At 40.6% G+C, this 21,192-nt stretch overlaps 1 protein-coding gene across 1 annotated transcript in view; it reads left to right on the plus strand.

The window, feature by feature from the left end:
• Window positions 1-21,192, plus strand: part of LOC139939199 (uncharacterized) — an 89,329-nt gene that overhangs the window by 56,885 nt on the left and 11,252 nt on the right. Inside the window, 18 exon segments of the mRNA XM_071934989.1 lie at window positions 1,028-1,150; window positions 1,659-1,778; window positions 2,478-2,588; window positions 3,525-3,641; window positions 5,336-5,452; window positions 5,979-6,083; window positions 6,865-6,978; window positions 8,851-8,973; window positions 9,341-9,454; window positions 9,846-9,962; window positions 12,697-12,822; window positions 13,277-13,390; window positions 14,473-14,586; window positions 15,000-15,113; window positions 16,181-16,546; window positions 17,596-17,715; window positions 18,792-18,914; window positions 19,630-19,755. Coding sequence (XP_071791090.1) covers window positions 1,028-1,150; window positions 1,659-1,778; window positions 2,478-2,588; window positions 3,525-3,641; window positions 5,336-5,452; window positions 5,979-6,083; window positions 6,865-6,978; window positions 8,851-8,973; window positions 9,341-9,454; window positions 9,846-9,962; window positions 12,697-12,822; window positions 13,277-13,390; window positions 14,473-14,586; window positions 15,000-15,113; window positions 16,181-16,546; window positions 17,596-17,715; window positions 18,792-18,914; window positions 19,630-19,755 — 2,364 coding nt within the window.

The following is a 21,192-nucleotide window of genomic DNA, read 5'->3' on the forward strand; positions in this document are numbered from 1 at the left end:
AAATGTCCATTGATTTAAACTCAACTTACAGGGTTTGAAGATAATGATGGTGGAAAGCTTCCCTGAAAATATTACTTACTGAGGTGCTGTAGTTTTTGAGAAAAGAGTAAAACAATGTCATGCAAATACGTTTGTAAATGCTTAAAAGAAAAATTGTCTCATGAGAGGAAAATTATTTTCATGGTATTGTTTTACATGTTTCCCAAAAACTACAGCACCTCAGCACATAATATTTTCAGGGAAGCTTTCTCCTATCATTATCTTCAAACTGTGTAAGTTTAATCTAAATCTGTGGACATTGTGTTTTTTGTCCTACAAAAAGTACATAGACCCTTTAAGTCTCTGTTAACAACTCATTCGTTTGAAGGTTCTTATTTGTAATCTTCTTATTTCTAATTTGTATCTTTCTCCCAACTGTATATTTTATTGTTCTCCTTATGAGCTTCCAGGCTTTTTGAATTAGGCGCTTTACAAATGTCTTTGTTATTATTATTAGCGGCCGATTTCGTGCTTACTGTGTGGTTTCCATATCATAGCGCTGTTTACGGTAAGCGCATGAAAAGGCAGGCTAACCTTCCGGTGCTGATTAACTTTCCGGTGCTTACTACGCAAAATAAATGACCACACAATGCAAACCCATGGTGAACACGCAATATGGCCGCCTAATTTCTGCTAACCTGTGAAATACACTTGCACCTTTAGCAAAGTTTCTGATACAGTAAGCGCAAATATTTGCTTACCATGCCGCTAAGCAGGACTATGAAATTGGGCCCAGTCTATAGACGATGTGACCTCTGACATCACACGAAAATCATATCATGATTCGTGCGCATACCGCCGGGCAAAACCTTTGTGTTTTGGCAGCCAGCTAGAAAGTGTATGCAATCTTACCATGACTACGCGTCTTTTTGCTCGGCGAAACATGACACATACAGTGTTTTTTCAACAGAGGGCGGTTTGAATGTAAACATAGGTCACATCGTCTATACACTGTCATTTAATCAAACTTCATGTTTTTTTCCCCCAGACCTGTGTGTAAACAATCCATGCCGGAATGGAGGGTTATGCACAACCCCTCAGCAGGGATCTTTCCTGTGTACATGTCAGCTATATTACTCTGGTATCTACTGTGATATCTACACCCCACCAGGTTAGTGTTGCTTTGGATCAAACGGGCAAATAGCTGGCATGGGATTCGATCCCACAACCTTTGCATTGCTGGAGCAGATGTCTCACCACTAGCCACCGAGCTAGCCCGGTGGCTAGAGGCAGTTTTGAATTTTATGTGTTAGCAGCGAGTACTGCAACTTCTGTTTGCTTCTGTTGAGCAGAGTGAGGGTTCGAATCCCGGTCGTGACACTTGTGTCCCTGACCAAGACACTTAACTATAATTGCTACTCCCCACCCAGGGGTAAATGGGTACCTGTGAGGGCAGAGAAGGTTCGTGTGATTGATTTAGCCGAGTAGCGCATATTAATGTTGCATAGGCTGTATACACCCCAGGGAGCTGAGATGGTTTAAGGAATGATTTAAGGCCCAGTGACCAGGGGTAATAATGTTGGAAGCGATTTGAGACGCCCTTCCGGGTATGTATTATTATTATTATTGTAATATCGGATTTGATGTATTGTTGTAATGTTGTCTTTACTCTCATACAGCTATGCCATGCAACCCCAACCCATGTCTATCTCAAGGAACCTGTACTGTCGTTAATGGCAATGAAGCACAATGTGCATGCCCACCGGACTATACCGGGTTTCGCTGTGAAATCTACATCAGTAAGTGCAAAGGTTCCTTTAATCTACAATAAGTGAAATCTACATCAGTATGTGCAAAGTTTCCTAGAATCAAAGTACTAATTACTGTAGTTTTTATCCTGGTTCAGTTTTGGCTAAAATATCTTTGAGTTTCTGTTATTAACTTAAACTTTACCCTGGGTTAAAGGTACTGCAGCCGATTTCACAAAACGCTACGATTAACCCTTTTTTCGAGTTAAGATGTTTTACTAGTCCTAGCTTAGTAGGATTAATCTTAACGTTTACATGTTACAGTGCGAGGCTGGGACTAGTCCTATGTACATTATGTCCTAAGATTAATCCTAAGTTAGAAACAGTTTGGTGAAATCAACGGCTGGACACATAAAGTAATTACTCAATCTATATACATGTACCAACATGAAAAAATTTTTGGTAAGGAGCAGCGGAAATTGTTTTATATAGAAAAGGCTTGAAACCCTTCACAGGTATTTGAAACCATTATTTGTGCAACAAGGTTTTTTTTTTCTTTCATTGTTTTCTCGCAACTTCGATGAATATTTGAGTAAAAATTGTCACTGGTTTGGGTTTTTTGTGCTGATGTTGGGGCTCACCAAGTGAGAATACTGGTCTTTAACAATTACCAAAGGTGTCCAATGCCTTTAAAAATAGGGATGTATTTTGTTGACTGTTATTTTCATGTTTTGTTGTTGTTTACTTCAGTTCCGGATCCGTGCTCTTCCAGTCCTTGTGTGAATGGCAACTGCCTGAACGCAATCACTAGCTTCAGTTGTAACTGTGTGAACGGCTTCTCTGGCCCCATCTGTAATATACGTAAGTTTATGCGCTTGTTTTCTTGTTTAAGGGGGATTGGGTCAACATGTTTATTACTTAGAGGAACAGGTTGTCACAGCCAAGCGGTTAAGAGCACCGGATTCAGGCTCTGGTGTTTGATCAGCAGAGTGTGGGTTCGAATCCCGGTCGTGACACTTGCTACGTAATAATTGGGAAGGTAGTGCTTTCTGCTCTACTGGCCAGGCTTCGGAGTGATGATACCCAAGCCTACATCCGTATGGACTGTAAAAGGGGTAACCCTGTTTCAGCCCTAGGAGTAGGTGGCAACGGCCTCTGGACAAAAATAATTGTAGCCCACACCTTGAAGTGGCCTTCAGGCCTTGTGTGTCTGGCCACTTGCATTAAAAAAAACAACAACAAAAAAAGAACAGGGTGTCATGGCTGAGCGGTCTAGGGTGGTGTACTCAAGTTCTGTAATTTATAGAAAGTGGGTTCGAAGCCTGGCCCGGGCCCAATTTCATAGTGCTGCTAAGCACAAGAATTTGCTCTGGATGAAATTTTTGCCTTGATAAAAACAGGATTACCAACCAAATTTTCACATGATTTTCAGGATAAGCAAACAATGACTGAATAACAGAAACAAGCAATATGCAACAAATGGAAATTGGTTGGTAATCCTGTTTTTATCATGGAAGAAATTTCATGCTAAGCAATTGTTTGTGCTTAGCAGCTCTGTGAAATTGGGCTCAAGTCAGTCACGACACTTGTGCTTTAACTATTTCATAGGTTAAAACAAGACGTCTAATCGGCCAAATTATTAATTTGTTAACAGTTTTAAAACTAGAGACAGAGTTTTTGTGGCCAAACTCAGAACTTCTTTAGTGGAGCTTTCTTGCGGTAAATTGAGAGACTTGAGAATTGAGAGTTGAATTGAGAGTCTATTTTTCATGTACACATCTCTTTGTTTGTTAACAGCCCCTGATCCATGCTCGAACATACCATGTCTCAATGGAGGAGCATGCACCAGCTTGGGTACCTCGTATTTCTGTAACTGCAGCAATACCCTCTACACGGGATTAAACTGTGAAACCGGTAGGTACCATCATGTGAATTTACCACTCGCCAAAATCTCTGAATTTTAAACACTAGATTTCACTGTGACTCTTGTCAGCTGGGCCCAATTTCATGGCTCTGCTTACCGCCGAATTCTAACGATCACGATTCCCCGCTTATGTGCATACGCCAAATTTCTGTGCTAGCCTTGTAAGCGTAGAATGACTAGTATCGTGGAGTACGCACGCGCAGAAGCACAAATTCGCCGCTAACCCGTGATATACATGTACGCTTGCCGTAAGCACAGAATTCCCTGCTTCCGTAAGCGCCGATTCTGTGCTTACGGTAAGCAGAGCCATGAACTTGGGCCCTGTTCAGTTAAGTAGTTGTGAACTAAATATTCACCCTGGACCCCACTTCACTAAGGCAAGTGATCCTGACCTACAGGGCCAAATTTCATAGCGCTGCTTAACGGTAAGCACATTTTCGTGCTTACTGTGGCAGAAAAATTTGCTAAGGTGCAAGCGTATTTCACAGGTAAGCAGAAAAATTGGGCGGCCATATTGTGCCTTTACCATGGATTTGCATTGTGACGTCAATTTTTTGTGTGCGGTAAGCACCGGAAGGTTAGCATGCCTTTTCGTGTGCTTACGGTTAGAAGCGCTATGAAATAGAAATCACACAGTAAGCACAAAATCGACTGTTAAGCAGCCCTACGAAATTGGACCCAGGCCTACTTGAAGGTGTCAAATAAAAGAAAAGCTGAAAAGCTAGCAGAGAGAAAGTTCCACTGTTTCTCATTAGATTCCCCAAGATAAATGGTAGCTTTCTTAGGATTCAAAGTTGCTGTCATGATAACACTTTTTCCCAATACTTCACATTATATACAAGAACTTGGGAATCTCACAGGCAGTGACACGCTTTACCACATGTTAAAAAACAGGACATTTCTTTTCAGAACTGAGAAGTCTCCCGAATTCTGAAAATCTACTCTGCGGTAGTAGAGATGTCTCGTGAATTCCGAACTTCTACTCTGCTGCTGTAGAAAAGTCTCCCGAATTCTGAAAAATATATGCACTAGTAGAATAAATACATGTAGCAAGACAAATTCTCATTTTTTTTTTAAGTTTGCAGTAAAACCATGTGTTTATCTATGTGCTATAGATACCCACATGGTTTAACTGCAAACCAAATAAAAATATAAAAAATATTGTGTTGAAAACTGTTCATTCCCAAACCAATGAGTACCAACCTGAGTTGTCATGGGCAAACTTGGGTCTCGTTTAAAGCCATTATAAACTTTCGGTACTGAAAAAAAAAAAAAAGTTCACAGATTTACAAATAACTTACAGGGGATAATGGTGAAAGACTTCTCTTGAAATATTATTTCATGAAATACTTTACTTTTTGAGAAACATTAAAACGATATCAATTCTCGATAGCCAGAATTACAAATTTATTTTGAACATATGTCATGACACGGGGGAAACGTGCGGAAACAAGAGTGGGTTTTCCCGTTATTTTCTCCTGACTCCGATGACCGATTGAGCCTAAATTTTCACAGGTTTGTTTTTTGATATAGAAGTTGTGATACACAAGTGTGGGCCTTGGACAATACTGTTTACCGAAAGTGTCCAATGGCTTTAATGGTTGATTCACGCGACGTTAGATAGTTTCTAGGAAGTCAGAATGAACATCGAGAAATTTACTTTGAGGTATTTTCTTTGTTTCAGCACCTAATCCATGTGATTCAAACCCTTGCATAAATGAGGGTGTCTGCATCAATCGTATCATAAGCTACGAGTGTGCCTGTACATCCAATGGCTACTCTGGGATAAACTGCCAAATACGTAAGTTGAACTTTGAAATTTAGGATTGAAACTGGTCAAGTTATGTTTTGATGGTAAGCACTAGGTTACGTTAACACTCTTAAAATTTAGTGGCAATAAAACTGAACAAAGAATTGCCTGCAGATGCTCGCAAATACACACAAAAAATATAAATATTTATTTTTCTTTTAATTACTAATTTCACAAAAACCATCAAGACACATGTAAAACCATTTGTAAACCTCCAGAATGCACATTAAGGCATTTTAATTCAAGATAAACACTAAGTATTCGTAGAAAACATTCTGAACACCTCGTTTCAATTCAGCCTTTCTTATCAAAGCTCCAAAGATTTGACCAATAAAAATAAAAACCTGGGGAGAACTTGCATAAACAGGAGGATTTTTATCAAGTTTCATTTCTTTTTTTTCATTTCTTAATGAAGTGTTTTTCTTGGTAAAATCTTAGCGTTTACAAATTTTGTGGGTTGATAGAAAAAATAATAGAAAGTGTTATTAATTTGTATTTATCCTTTTCTTTTGAACAGCGCCAAATCCTTGTGCAAGCGTGAACTGTCTGAATAACGGAGTGTGTGACTCTGGCCGGTGTAACTGCGAGAATACTGGCTACGCTGGATCACGCTGTGAAATTTGTAAGTTTAACTTACTATGATTTGATCTCGCGCATCTGTGGAGTAGAGTGCCCTCCCATGATATCCCTTTAATTAAAATTTATTTATCCCTGGCTGCACGACAGCTAGCAGTTGTATGGCTTCTGAACAAAGATGTTGACGACAAAATAGGCAGACTGCCAACATAGGGCTAGATAGCTCAGTTGGTAGAGCGCCGGCATGTTAATCCTAAGGTTGTTGGTTCAACTCCGCTCTAGTCAATTTGTCTTTGTTTAACCAAAAATCATTCAAGATTTTTGATGGGATCTTGTTTGTTTAGATGATCTTTCCGTCAAGGGATTTCCGCAAGCTGCCACAAAGGGATATAAACACCAAGGCTGGCAACAGCCAACTTTTCACATACAAACACTTGTTTAACGTCAGTGATTATTAATTGCAAAGATCTTAATGAAATTTTAATTAAAAAACACAACGTCAATACATACTTATTGTGACATCAGCTGTTAGCCTGGTAGGATTCGAACCCACAACCTTGTGATTGTAAAGCCCAGTTCAAACTTCCTGCTTATACAAATGCGAAACGAATTTTTGTGGCCAACAACCCACGCAATGACGCAATGAAATTCCCATCACACAAAGCATTCACAGGAAGTGTTCGGAGGAACACTAGACCTTGGTGACTTAATCTTGTGTTCAGTGGTAAATAAATCTTACTGAATATTGTTAGTTATATTTTTTTGAAGGTTTTCAAACAGATTTTGGCTGATAACTAATGATAGACTCTGACTTTTCTTCCATACAGTGTCGGATGCTTGTTTCTCCAGCCCATGTATAAACAACGGCACGTGTTTAAACTTTGGTACGTTTTTCCGCTGCAACTGCCAACCGGAGAATGAAGGGACTTTCTGTGAAACTTGTAAGTTTTAGATTTCTTTCTTCTTACTGTTCGAAACTTCGAGACCACACCGGCTCTTTTCAGAAACAACACTCCCACGAAAGAGATCTTATAAATGGTTGTACCCGCAAAGTTTACTTTTTAGTATTTATAGGTTCTTCTTATTTTTCACACTATAGCTTCAAACACCACCTCGTGGAACCTGAAGTAAATATAAAAACTGTAAATTTACTTACTCAAAAGTACTGATCAGGGCTCGAATTTCACGCTGGACCGCAGGCCCGAGGCCAGTGATTTTAGCTTCGGTCCAGTAAACTTTATGACGAACAAGTCCGGCGGTCTTGTGTTTTTTTTTATGCATGTTACTATTACAAATAATTATATGAAATATATTATCTTTCATTAAAAAATTTCAATCTCATTTAAAATAAAAGTTTTTGGTTTACTTGTCGTCAAATCAGTGTTTTGAGCACGCCTGCGGAACGTCAATCCGTCCTTTTTTCAGGCTGCATACAAGTTTTCCATTCAGTTTACATGTACTCATGCCCACACCTTGTACATCTAGTCTCAAACCATTTATGTTTATGTACCCGGGGAGTGAGCGAGCGGGGACGAGGGAGTGATGTGTTGGTACCCGGCGCGGCGGCACACCTTAGTACAGCGATGTTTGTTTACCACTGACCATGTGTAAAGTCTGATACCTTACAAAGGAGTGTTGAATTTGCATTAAGAAGGTCTGGTTGCAATACCACACATCCCTGTGTTGCATGGATTAAAAGTAAGGTCTTGTTGCCAAACGTCTTGCTAAGTATGGCTACCAACAGTGATGAGCTTCTGACTACTGCTGTCAAATTTTTGGTCAATCTTTTTATGACGATCTTTTTATGAATGCTGCACGTTGCAGTGTTTTGTTGGTGATTTGCCTGTCAAATCGAGAAAAAAAAATTTGAGGCGGCGAGAATGACGTGAAATAGGTATATGGAACTTTATTGATTGGGTTTCACAGCAAAAAAAAAAGCCTCCTAAGGGATGAAAAAGGCCTGCTGTCCTATCGTGTTAACTTTTTTTTTTCCTAATAAAATTTTGGTCTTGTAAAAAATCTTCCGGTCCAGTAAAAATTCTGAGCAACAAGCCCTGCGGTCTTGTGGATTTTCCCCCAAAATTCGAGCCCTGCTGATAAGTTGACCATCTACTCTTCCAGGAGTCCGTCACGGCGATGGTCAAAACGTGGTAGAGCCAACTAGTGTACGAATGTAGTGCACATACTCCAAAGATTAAGAATCAAACCGAACGAATTGCAACTAGGAATTGTTCCGACTTTCCACAGGTGCTTGAATCTGTCCGCAAAATACTCGGAGTGATGATATGTAGTATACAGTGTTAGTGGTAGTCAAATAGGGTTTTCCTGAATACCCTTAAATGAAACTTAACTGAAGTTATAAAACCAAAGGTGGAGCAATAAAGTGATGCATGTTCATCCGTTGACTTCATAAAACAAGATGGCGTTGCCCATGCAAAAAAACTGAAGCACATGGAAAAAGTCAACTGCTGTTGCATGTAGCAAATATATACAATGTACATGTTTTCTGTACCAAAATAAACGACTGTTGCATGACTAATATAAATAGCAATAAGTCACTACAAACCTAACTCAAGCTTCTTAAGTCGGCTTCAAGTCACACTTTGCTCCACACACCTGGAATGCACTCTCCACTTCAATCAGGAAATCTGACTCTCTTCGAACATTTAAGAAGTGTATCAAACATTCTCTATACCCTATCTAATGCGCTGCGTTCTTGACGTACATGTAGTGGCGCTATATAAATGCCCTATATGTATGTATGTATTTGCTAGATAAGAAGCCATACTTATTATTATGATTTGTTTTTGCAGATAAAAACCGTTGCGATGTCCTTCCAGCTCCTTGCCTGAACAATGGAGAATGTTTTGATCTTGGTGGCTATAAGGCCAGCTGTAACTGCCGCCCGGGGTTCGCTGGTGACAGCTGTGAAACAAGTAAGCATTCATGTAGTTGTTGTTTTCTTAGTACGAGAGTGTCTCAAAGCTCTGAACAGTAGGAGTGTTCTAAATGCAACCATTACGATGTTTTCTCATTATAGGCAGCAACCATAGAGTTATATATAAGAACTAGAGGGCGCACTGACGATGCTTCTTGCACAAATGCGACAGGACCGCAGGGAGACACGCACTCCTTTCTGCACGCGCGTTGAATGTGAAGTACACATTGATATTTGTGTCTTTGCTAAGCAAAATTTGAGTGGGGCACCAGCCTCCACAACACAAACTAAAAAAGATTTATTCTGCAATTATTAAGCTTGTGTATTGGACATCAATTAATTGGTGTATATATTTGTTTTTGCAGGAGTAAATCTGTGTGACAGTAATCCGTGTAATGAGGGATCAACATGCCACTCCGTTACTGATGGATATACCTGTTTGTGTAGACCAGGCTACGGAGGCATTACATGTCATGATGGTAAGTAGACTATAGACTGTCTGGCTGGCTGGTTTGTCAAGCGGGCTGGCCGGAAGCTGGCTGGTTTATAGTTAGATTTGGCCTGCTTATTGTCGGTTTTGACCTGCTTGTTGCGGGATTGCTGCCGGCTGCTAAAGTAGTACCTTCCACCCGGAAAAGCAGGAAAGTTCTTTTCAGAACTTAGAAGTCTCCCAAACATCTGATAAATCAACTTGGTAGTAGAATAAAGAAAGACAGTTCTCTAAGAACAAACTCTACCTGGCAAGTAGATACACACATGGTGTTACCACAAACCAAATATACATTGATACCTCACCATGCAATGCTTCAAATCCTATATAAATCTAAGTTGTAACCTAAAATGAATGTTTCCTTTTACTTTTATCTACAGTCGTCATGGCGTGCATCTTCAACCCTTGCCTAAACTTTGGGACGTGCATCAATGGTCCAAATGCAACATATACTTGCAGTTGCCAAAGCATATATGAAGGAGAAAACTGTGAAACTTGTAAGTACAACAGAATTAATTTTTTTTTTTTTACCCATATACACCGATGTGTGTAGCACTGTATACTCAGTACTTTCCCGAGTCCTGTGAAAAAATATCACAGGCATTTTACTCGGGTGGGATTCGAACCCACGACCTTTGTATTCTAGAGCAGTGTCATACCAACTAGACCACCGAGATTGCCCGGTAGCTAGAGGCAGTTCAAATCCTATGTTTTAGCAGCGGGTACTGCAAACGATTTAATAGATGTTAAATTTGCATCGGGGATAAAGAATATTAATTTTTGTTTTTTTACCCATATACACCGATGTGTGTAGCACTGTATACTCAGTACTTTCCCGAGTCCAGGCATTTTACTCGGGTGGGATTTGAACCCACGACCTTTGCAATTCTAGAGCAGTGTCATACCAACTAGACTACCGGACTCGGGAAAGTATATATACTATTTTAAAATTACAAATATAAAATACAAGATATTCAAACACTAAAATACTAAAACACTTTCCACTAGGGAGGCATAACACACCTCTTGCTAAAAACTCTGTTAAGTGCTACTATTCATTTAAAAGTCATGCACCTGGGGCCAGCCCCAAGTGACCCGTTCCCCAAGCAGAGCACTGGGGGCTGCCTAGGGTGAGCCCGGGAAAGACGTCAAAGCTATTCTAACGTACGTGGAGCTCAATCGGTCATGGAAGTTGTGAGATAAAAATGGAAGAAAAAACACCCTTGACACTTGAAGTTGTTTGCTTTCAGATGCCTGATTTCGGGATCTCAATTCTAAATCTGAGGTCTCAAAATGATAATCAAATTTGATGAAAATTACTTCTTGAAAACTACGTTAGTTTAGAGGGAGCCGTTTCTCACAATGTTTTATACTATCAACCTCTCCCATTACTCGATACAAAGTCAGGTTTTGCGCTAATAATTATTGTGAGTAATTACCAATAGTGTCCACTGCCTTTAGTGATGAAATGTCAGACCATAAAGTACCGTATTTTCCTGCGGATAAGACGCTCGGCGGACAAGGCGCAGGACGCTAAAATGACCAAAAAAATTTCAAATGTCAGCAGACAAGGCGCACCGCCGCACAAGGCGCACGTTTAACCGCAAACAAAAGAACACCTGGCGCCACGCGGTGTCGGTACATTGACATAAAGACGTAATTTGTTGCCTTTGAGAACCTACATATACCGACCTTTATCCAATCAGCCAACGCTGTATATTGTAAATAACATAAAGTTCGGCCCAATCAGCGGGCAGAAACCATGGTCCACGCACTGTCTGAAGTTAATTTTATTTGCAACATGAACACAATGCCTCCCTGGACACATCCGACGTCCCCACAAACTACGAGGATCCTTGCTTATACAGATACATTGCAACGACAGACGGACGTAGCGTGTGGGCGTAGTAATGTATCCTCCGGCCGGGATGTCGCTGCATGCACATTAATATGCACATGTACACAGTGGATTGCGCTGCTCAATCTCGAGATTGCACAACAGATGTTGGAGACCATGTGGGCACCGTATTGAACGATGTTCGCCGACGGGTTGCGCTAAGCCGTCGCATTTGCGCTGCCTGGAAATGCGCCAAAATTCCCACGTGACTGTGCGGATCCCAAACATGCCCAGACATAGCCTGAACGTATACATACGCAGTCAAATTCCATTGCGGACTTGAGAGCAGTGACTATTGGGCATCTATATCACTGCACGTTCATTGTATCCAAAGGGAATCACTGGATCTAGCGGCAGGGACCTTCCGGATAAAGACAGGGGCGCAGTCTAGCCCAGACACGTCAAGTCTTGTCTCAATGCGTTTATTGCTGGTTCACGTAATTTTACCAATAGAGGGCGTTTAACCTCACGCTCTTACAATGTTCCAAAACGCCCTCTAGCTTTCAATGTTTCTTGTATTTATTGTCACACTCACAGTAACAACGACTATAGGCGTGATTTCTGCTTTTGTGTTGCGTGATTAAATTTACAGACCTCGGAACGGTTGCGTTTTGGGGCTAATTTTCTGTGTCGTTTTGAGAGATTTTCGAGTCTTAACTTGGACATCGTTGATTTTACAGGCAAGTTTCATGCAAGGGCAACCATGATTTCAACAACCGTTCCTACCCGAAGTTTTGAAGCAATAAAATAAAATAAACCCTCAAAGTTTACCACACAATAGCGGTTGGGTGAATGACGTTTGTATGAAGTTATTGACTGTCAATCGTTTTCGGAACGAATACCCGGCCACACAGAAAACGTTTGTACACTGCCGACGTCTGTTGGACCGAAAGCTAGACGCATTGCGGCATTAATGGAATGAAAGCACGGTCATGGGGAATAAACACGTTGTAGCATTGTTGGAATAATTGGACCGTCTGGGGGATTGCGGCATTGTTCGAACGAAAATACGGTCACAGTGTCTGAATAGCCTTGTTCGACCGCATTATTGAGTAAGGATTCTTCACACAAAGATCGTTGATTTGAACTGGACATGAAGGTATTTTTTATTTCACGTAGTGATCATAAAAAAAAAATCAATCGTCAGCAGACAAGGCGCACCGAAAGATAAGACGCATCGATGTTTTTGGGGTCTAAAAAGTCAGATAAGACGCGTCTTATCCGCAGGAAAATACGGTACTTTTTTGCATTTATACAATAAATCATTTTTGTTGGTAAGCAGTTTGCAGCAGCTAATTCTAATTCTCTTATTTATATTTGTGTACATTAAACAGTGAAGGACTATTGCTTGGCTAATGCACCTTGTCAGAACAACGCAACGTGCAGGAATATTTTCTCTGTCGCCGCGGGCTACGAGTGTCAGTGCAGGCCAGGCTACTTTGGACTGGATTGTGAAATTGGTGAGTTATACTCCTTTGAAGACCATTCTGTTCTGTGTAGTTATCACTATACGCTGTCGGCTTTCAATTCAATTCAATTCAACTCAATTTAAAATTAATATGGGTTGTTTAATGACTAATGTTAGATTATCTAAGATGAAAATCATTAATAGCGATGCTTCCTCCTTTTGCTCCAAGTTTCCAGAGACAATGAAACATTTATTTTTTTATTGTAAATATACGCAGCCTATTTGGAAAATGAGAAGTGGTGGATAGGTTTGTCGCAAGAGGAAATTACTTTAAATTTTAAATTCATTCTGTTTGGTCAAAACACTGACCAACCAGATCTTTTATTTAACCTTTGCAAGTTTCTGACTTTTTCGTTTGTAACGTCTCTCACCTCTGATAAATTGAAATGAAATGAAATGAAAACAATGCAGTTACATGTACTTTTTAAATATTTTGTTTTCCTCAGACATCAATGAGTGTTTCAGCACACCATGTCAAAATGGCGGCACTTGTCAGGATCTCGTGGATGAGTTAAGGTGCATTTGTGAACCTGGATTTGAAGGCATATTTTGTGATATAAGTAAGTATTTTTATCATGAAATAAGTTGCCCCTTAATAATGCTTAATATTAATTAGAGATTCATTTTGCTTGATTTCCACAAAATTTACAACAAAAATTTACAATCTTACAACAACGTATCATTGGATGCGATCAATTAGCTTCCCTGGGTCGACCCGGTCTGCCCCGGTACATTCAAATAGCTTTGACGGGGCTCACCCGGGTCAGCCCCCAGTGCCCTGCTTGTGGAGTGGGTCACTTGGGGGTGACCTGAGGTGCATGCCGTCACCACGAGAGGGCGAGTGTGATCGTTCGATTAGCTCTTGTAAGGGGCTCACCCGAGTGAGCACCGCGGGGGTCGACCCAGGGAAGCTCATCAAACGCACCCAAAAGATAAAAAGTATCTAAGAAAAGTTTGCAGTAACACCATGTGAATATATTTTTTGAGCGGTGTTGATTCTGAAAAGAACCGGTGGTTAACGACTCAATACTCAATCAGTATGCTCTGATCAGGAGAAGAGATCGGAGCATACTGATCGAAACGTTGAGTTATCAACCACCTGTTCATTTCAGAATTAACACTTTTCAGAACCAACGCAGAAATATTCACCTGTTGTATCCACAAGCCTCTCTTAGTTATACTTACTTCATGCAAAGTTTTAAAATCCTACACGTAAAGGTAGTGGACACTTCTGGTAATTACTCAAAATAATTATTAGCATAAAACCTTTCTTGATTGCGAGTAATGGAGAGCTGTTGATGAATAAAACATTGTGAGAAACGGCTCCCTCTGAAGTAACATAATTTTCGCGAAAGAATTAGTTTTCCAAGAGTTTGATTTCAAGACCTCAGAATTAGATTTTGTGGTCTCGAAATCAAGCATCTGAAAGCACACAACCTCGTGTGACAAGGGTGTTTTTCTTTCATTATTATCTTGCAAATTTTGACGACCAATTGAGCTCAAGTTTTCACAGGTTTGTTATTTTATGCATATGTTGAGATACACCAAGTGAGAAGACTGGTCTCTGACAATTACTAATAGTGTCCAGTGTCTTCAAAGAGAGGGCCTTTAATTATTGTAATTATTTTTCAATTTTCTACAGACATCAACGAGTGTCAGTCAAACCCGTGCCAGAATTCCGGAACTTGTGTTGATGACAGAAACATGTTTATGTGCTTATGCCCCGATGGCTTTGTGGGCCCTGTCTGTGAAAATGGTGAGTATTTCTCAAGATTTACAAACAAAATTTTATTTTGAAGAAATTACTGTAGACGATGTGACCTGTGATATCACATGTTTACAAAAGAGCCACAGAGCCTGGACTTCCTGCAGGCACGATTTGTACACAGCCAGATAGAAGAAAACATACAATCTTGTATTTTATGGAGATTGCACTGTCTAATTCTCATCAACTTATGATATGATCAAAGTGGGTACATCTCAAAACTTGACCAGTTTTTACTTTCAAAACTCTTGGATTTATGTGGAAATTATGACAGAAAATGTCCACTTTCCCACAGGACCAGTGTAGTATCTTGCCTGCCAGAATACTGAAAGAATGTAGAAGGTCACGCTTATTGTAAACAAGGTTCACAAGGTTCATATGATTTCAAAATCTTTTCTTTCCAGATATTGATGAGTGTGTAAGCAATCCGTGCCAGAATGCTGGAACATGTACAGATAGAATCAATGGCTATGTATGTGAGTGTACACCGGGATGGGCAGGCCTCAACTGCCAGATTGGTAAATACACTGTTTCATTCTTGCAAAGTGTGATGTAATTGTTTACTATGTCCACTGGAAACGGATTGACTCTTACAATTCTTTGGAGATGTGTTGAGCACATTTTTCTTTTATGATTTATTACACGGTGAGTGGCACTCTGTTCTAATGCTACAAATAGAAGTACCCGGATCTCAGACAATGTGTCAAATTCCTCGCTTGTGGTGTGTCGTTACTGAGCAGGTCTAGTTCACCGGATCCAAGCTCTGGTGTTGTCAGCAGCAAAGAGTGGGTTAGAATCCCGGTCATGACACTTGTGCCTTTGTGGCATGTTGTGGCTGACATGGCTAAGCGGTCTAGTTTACTGGACCTGAGCTTAGGTGTTGTCAGCAGCAGAGTGTGGGTTTGAATCCCGGTCATGACACTTGTGCCCTTGAGCGAGCAGTTAACCATAATTGCTTCCTAAAAACTTGGGAAGGTATTGCATTTTGCTATACCAACCAGGCTCCTACAGTATAGTAGATGATATCCATGCCTACATCCTTACAGACTGTGAAGGGGGTAACCCTGTTTCAGTCCTAAGAGAAGGTAGTGCACCCTGCTCTACTAACCAGGCTCCTAGTGGATGATACCCATGCCTGTATCCTTATGGACTGTGAAGGGGGTAACCCTGTTTCAGTCCCAAGAGAAGGTAGTGCACCCTGCCCTACCAGCCATGCTCCTAGTGGATGATACCCATGTCTACATCCTTGTAGACTGTGAAGGGGGTAACCCTGTTTCAGTCCCAAGAGAAGGTAGTGCACCCTGCTCTACCAACCAGGCTCCTAGTGGATGATACCCATGCCTTCATCCTTATGGACTGTGAAGGGGGTAACCCTGTTTCAGTCCCAAGAGAAGGTAGTGCACTCTTCTCTACCAGCCAGGCTCCTAGTGGATGATACCCATGCCTACATCATGTATATCCTTAACGGACTGCGAAGAGAGGCAACCCTGTTTTAAAACCAAGTGTAGGTGGAAGCGTGCCCCTGGTAACAGTTGGTTCGGGTCAATAAATAAATATTTGTTATTATTGTTATTATTACCATTAGGCGTTGGCTGCCGGTTAAGCTACAGATTACAAGAATGTAACTCTGTCTCCATCAAAAGCCCCAACCACCCTCTCAACTACGACAACAATGAGGATTGCGAGTGGATTCTATTCTCTGATGCCGGAAACACCATCACCGTCACCCTGTTAGAGTTTGAGACGGAGCCCATCTATGATGTCCTACGCTTCGGTAACGGGAATGCCGTCAGTTCCCAGAGTGAGATACAGCAATATGAGGGGACTGTGGATGTGTCGGGCGGTGTGACTGTGGTGTCGGCGGACACAGCGATGTGGATAACATTCACCACGGATGAAGAGAAGACTCGGAAAGGTTTCTCGCTAGAGGTGGAAGACACCTGTGAACAATGTGAGTATATATCAGAAATCAAAGTCATTGTTGTTACTATTTCATCTTATATCAATATAAACCACAAGGGAAACTGATATTGATATCTGAAACAAAAAGTCACAGCCCTTAACGTGATCCCCTGGCTGCCGCTTCCCAGGTTGTATCGTAATTTGGGTGTGATCCCTGGCTACACGGCAGTTAACGGTTGTATGACTTCTGACTGGCACCCCCGAACCAAGTTATTGACAAAATAGGGACACCGCCAATATAGGGCTAGATAGCTCAGTTGGTAGAGCGCCGGCACGTTAATCTGGAGGTCGTTGATTTGAATCCCACTCTAGAAAACCCTTTGTTCAACTCCCAAAATGTTTCATCTTATCTCGGCTTTTGGACTCAGAAACTCCAGTTAGAAAACTTGTGTGAAAAAAACCACATGTAGTTTCACAGTGTAAAAGCATAATAATTAGCAACAACAATTAAATATTCAAGTGTCGTAGCCGAGTGGTTAAGAGCACCGAATTCAAACTCTGGTGTTTCTGATCAGCAGAGTGTGGGTTCGAATCCCCAGCTGTGACACTTGTGTCACGGAGCAAGACACTTCACCAGTGCTTCGTCCTTCGGATGGGACATTAAGCCGTTGGTCCCATGTGTTATGTAACATATGTAAAAGAACCCAGTGCACTTGTCGAAAAGAGAAGGGGTTTGCCATGGTGTTCCTGGTCCGATCGGCAGCAAATTGGGCCACAGCACCTTGTACAAAACATTACATGGTGCTATCAGAATTAGGTCTCATATTTCAAACGTAGTCCCACAATCTGGCAGGAAATACTGTATGTTACAGCGCCCGGAGCATCACTGGGTGACGGACATGTGCGCTATATAAGAAGCCACAATTAGTATTATTATTATTAGTATTAATTATTACAATGTCTGGAAAGGCGTCTTTCCAAAAGAGAGTAAACATTTGGACTAGTTATTACTTTGGTTATAAGAACATTCCCTTATTACTTTTAATTATTACAACAGCTTTTTCATGTGCTTTTTTGTTTATTTTCATATCCAACCAGTGACTCCGCCATGTGATAGTAACCCATGCATGAATGCAGGAGTTTGCACAAATCTTGGAGAGAACATCGCGTATTCTTGCAGTTGCCCTGCTCAATTCGAAGGAACAAACTGCGAAACAGGTAATATAAAGATTTATAAAGACTTGCTTACTTACTTGCTTATGATTATTGTACTAATGATAACAGTAATACTTCCAGAAAAACTGAAAGGTATTATATTGCATTGGACAGGATAAAAAAAAACATAATTGGTTAATTTCAGTCTGGAACCATTTTTTTAATGAATTATTTCCCTCTGAAAACTGTGTCTGAACCAACAGTTCCATTGTAACAATTCAAAATTAAGGAAAATGTGCTTGATGAAAGTTATGCACGGCTTATCACACTTTACTCCTGACTCCTACCTTCAACCCAGGGCCCAATTTTATAGAGCTGCTAAGCACAAAAATTTGCTTAGCATGAAATTTTTGCCTTGATAAAAACGGGATTACCAACAAAATTTTCACGTGATTTTCGGGATATGCAAACGACAGCTGAATACCAGTAACAAGCAATGTGTAGCGAATTGAAATTTGGTTGGTAATTCTGTTTTTATCAATAAAGAAATTTCATGCTTAGCAAATTTTTGTGCTAAGCAGCTCTGTGAAGTTGGGCCCTGGTAGCAGTTAATAAGCAGGACAGTTCTTTACACAGCACAACTAAAGTAGTCTCCCGAATTTCAAATTCTACTCTGCAGCAATTTTTCAAATTCCCAAAGAACAAAAATCTACACAGTAAAGTATGGCGTTACAGCAAACTGAATATACAATTTAACAATCTTTGTTTAAAGACACTAGACACTATTGGAAATTATCAAAGACTAGTCTTCACAGTTGGTGTATCTCAACATAACGTTTGAGCTCAATTGGTCATCGAAGTTTCGAGATAATAATGGAAGAAAAAAACACTCTAGTCACACGAAGCTGTGTGCTTTCATGTGCTTGATTTTGAGACCTCAAATTCTGAATCTGAGGTCTCAAAATCAAATTCGTGGCAAATTACTCCTTTCTCGAAAACTACATCACTTCAGAGGGAGCCGTTTCTCACAATGTTTTATACTATCAACCTCTCCCCATTACTCATTATCAAGAGAGGTTTTATGCTAACAATTATTTTGAGTAATTACCGATAGTGTCCACTGCCTTTAATGATTGCAGAGAGGAAAACTGCCTGTGACTCCATGCCCTGTATGAATGGTGGTTCGTGCTACTTCACTGATTTAGCGGATAACTACATATGCATCTGTACACCAGAGTTCATGGGGGCCAACTGTGATGAAGGTATGTATAGACGATGTGACGTCACACGAAAACCATAACATGATTCGTGCGCATACTGCCGGGCAAAACCTTTGTGTTTTGGCAGCCAGCTGGAGAGTGTATGCAATCTTACCATGACTACGCATCTTTTTGCTCGACAAAACATGACGTATACTGTGTTTTTTCAACACAGGGCGGTTTGAATGTAAACATAGGTCACATCGTCTGTACCTGTATAGCCGCATTTGAACCAAATAACTTCAGCTTCTGATGTATGATGTTGAAAATGAGAACCATTAAATTGAGGATTTTTCTGAGTAACAACCTTAGACATGGCCATAGCCATCAGTCACAAAGCGTTTTGATTTCATAAAATCCATTAATATAAAGGCCAGAACAATTCATCCTTTTCTTCTTTTTCAACTCACACCTGTTATCTTTATGTAATTTCTTGTCCCAACAGTGGACCCCAATCTAGTATTGGATCAAGAACCAACATTTCCAGGCAGATCAACTGCTCATCCATTAAGTTAATGGCCCAAGTAATTAAATGTATACACACCCACTTACTGAAAAGGGTGTATACTTTTGGAGTTTTTGTGTCCAAACTCTGAAACTATTAAACAGAGCATTCCCATATTTCCCCTAATATTTGAGCCTTATTCCCCTATTTCTTCATTTCCTTTTTCTCTCAGACACATGACAATTTTGTATAAATATTACTTTCTTGATACAGATGTGGTCCCAACACCAACGTGTGCAGAAGACTACTGTCTGAACAGTGGAGTTTGCGCTATAGGAGTTGATGGAATGAAGAATTGTACTTGCGAGGAAGGTTTCGACGGGGAACGCTGTGAGAGAGGTAATTGGTTACTTACCTACTAAATCCTCTTTGTCCTTTTGACACTTGTGTCCTTAATCAAGACACTTAATCGTTATTGCTGAATCCTTTGGATGGGACGTAAACCTTTGGTCCTGTGTGTTGTGTAACGCACATAAAAGAACCCAGTGCACTTATCGAAAAGAGAAGTGGTTTGTCCCGGTGTTCCTGGCTGGATTGACTCATAGTGCCACAGCACCTTGTAAACCATTACATGGTTCTATGTAAAAGGATTAGGTCTCTAAATTTAAACGTAGTCCCACGTACCATGCAGGTAGATACTGTGTGTTAAAGCGCCTTTAGTGTTACCGCGTGATGGTTATGCATGCTGTAAGAACATCAGCAGAGCGTGGGTTCGAATCCCCAGCCGTGACACTTGCGTCCTTAAGCAAGACACTTAACCATTGCTTCGTCATTCGGATGGGATGTAAAGACATTGGTCCCATGTGTTGTGTAACGCATGTAAAAGAACCCAGTGCACTTATCAAAAAGAGAAGTGGTTCGCCCCGGTGTTCCTGGCTGTGGCTGCTGAATGCGCCGTTGCACCTTGTAAACCCTTATAAGGTGCTACATAATTGGGTCTCAGAATTCATCACTGCAATAACCTATCTTTCTGAAAGTTTGTATATATACTCAGCGCCTTGAGTACCTTGTTTGGTAGATACGTGCGCTATATAAGACTTTGATATTATTATTATAATCTATGCTCTGTACTATCGCATGGCCGGCGCAAACAAGGTCGTCAGCGCCTGCTGTACCCTGAGTACAGCGGAAGATTAGTCTCCCCGGATTTTCTGCTCTCCCCGCTTGACATTCGGGGAATAGTACAAGACAGAGTATGAGAATGGGAAAAGCTTGTGTCCGCCTGCTGTGCAGCCGACTAATAGTGACAATATAAGAAGCCATTACTATTGGGATCAGTTTAAATTGCTTTTCTTTTACTTTGTTTGTACTTAAAGGAACACGTTGCCTTGGGTCGGACGAGTTGGTCAAAACAAAAGCGTTTGTAACCGTTTATTAAATGATGCATATGGTTGGAAAGATGTTTTAAAAGTAGAATACAATGATCCACACAAGTTTGCCTCGAAATTGCGTGGTTTTCCTTCTACTGTGCGAACTAACACGGTCGGCCATTTATGGGAGTCAAAATTTTGACCCCCATAAATGGCCGACGTGTTAGTCGATGAGGTAAAAGGAAAACCACGCAATTTCGAGGCATGTTTGTGTGGATCATTGTATTCTACTTTTGCAACATCTTTCTACCCATGTGCATTTTGTAACAAACGGTTACAAATGCTTTTTAAAGACCAACTCGGCCGATCCAAGGCAACGTGTCCCTTTAAGTTTCCTGCCCTACCATGTACTAGTCATTGTTTTTATGACTACAAAAAAGTTTTGACTAATCTAAATTCCTTTTCT

The sequence above is a fragment of the Asterias amurensis genome, chromosome 6 (genome assembly GCF_032118995.1).
Source record: "Asterias amurensis chromosome 6, ASM3211899v1".
Taxonomy (NCBI): domain Eukaryota; kingdom Metazoa; phylum Echinodermata; class Asteroidea; order Forcipulatida; family Asteriidae; genus Asterias; species Asterias amurensis.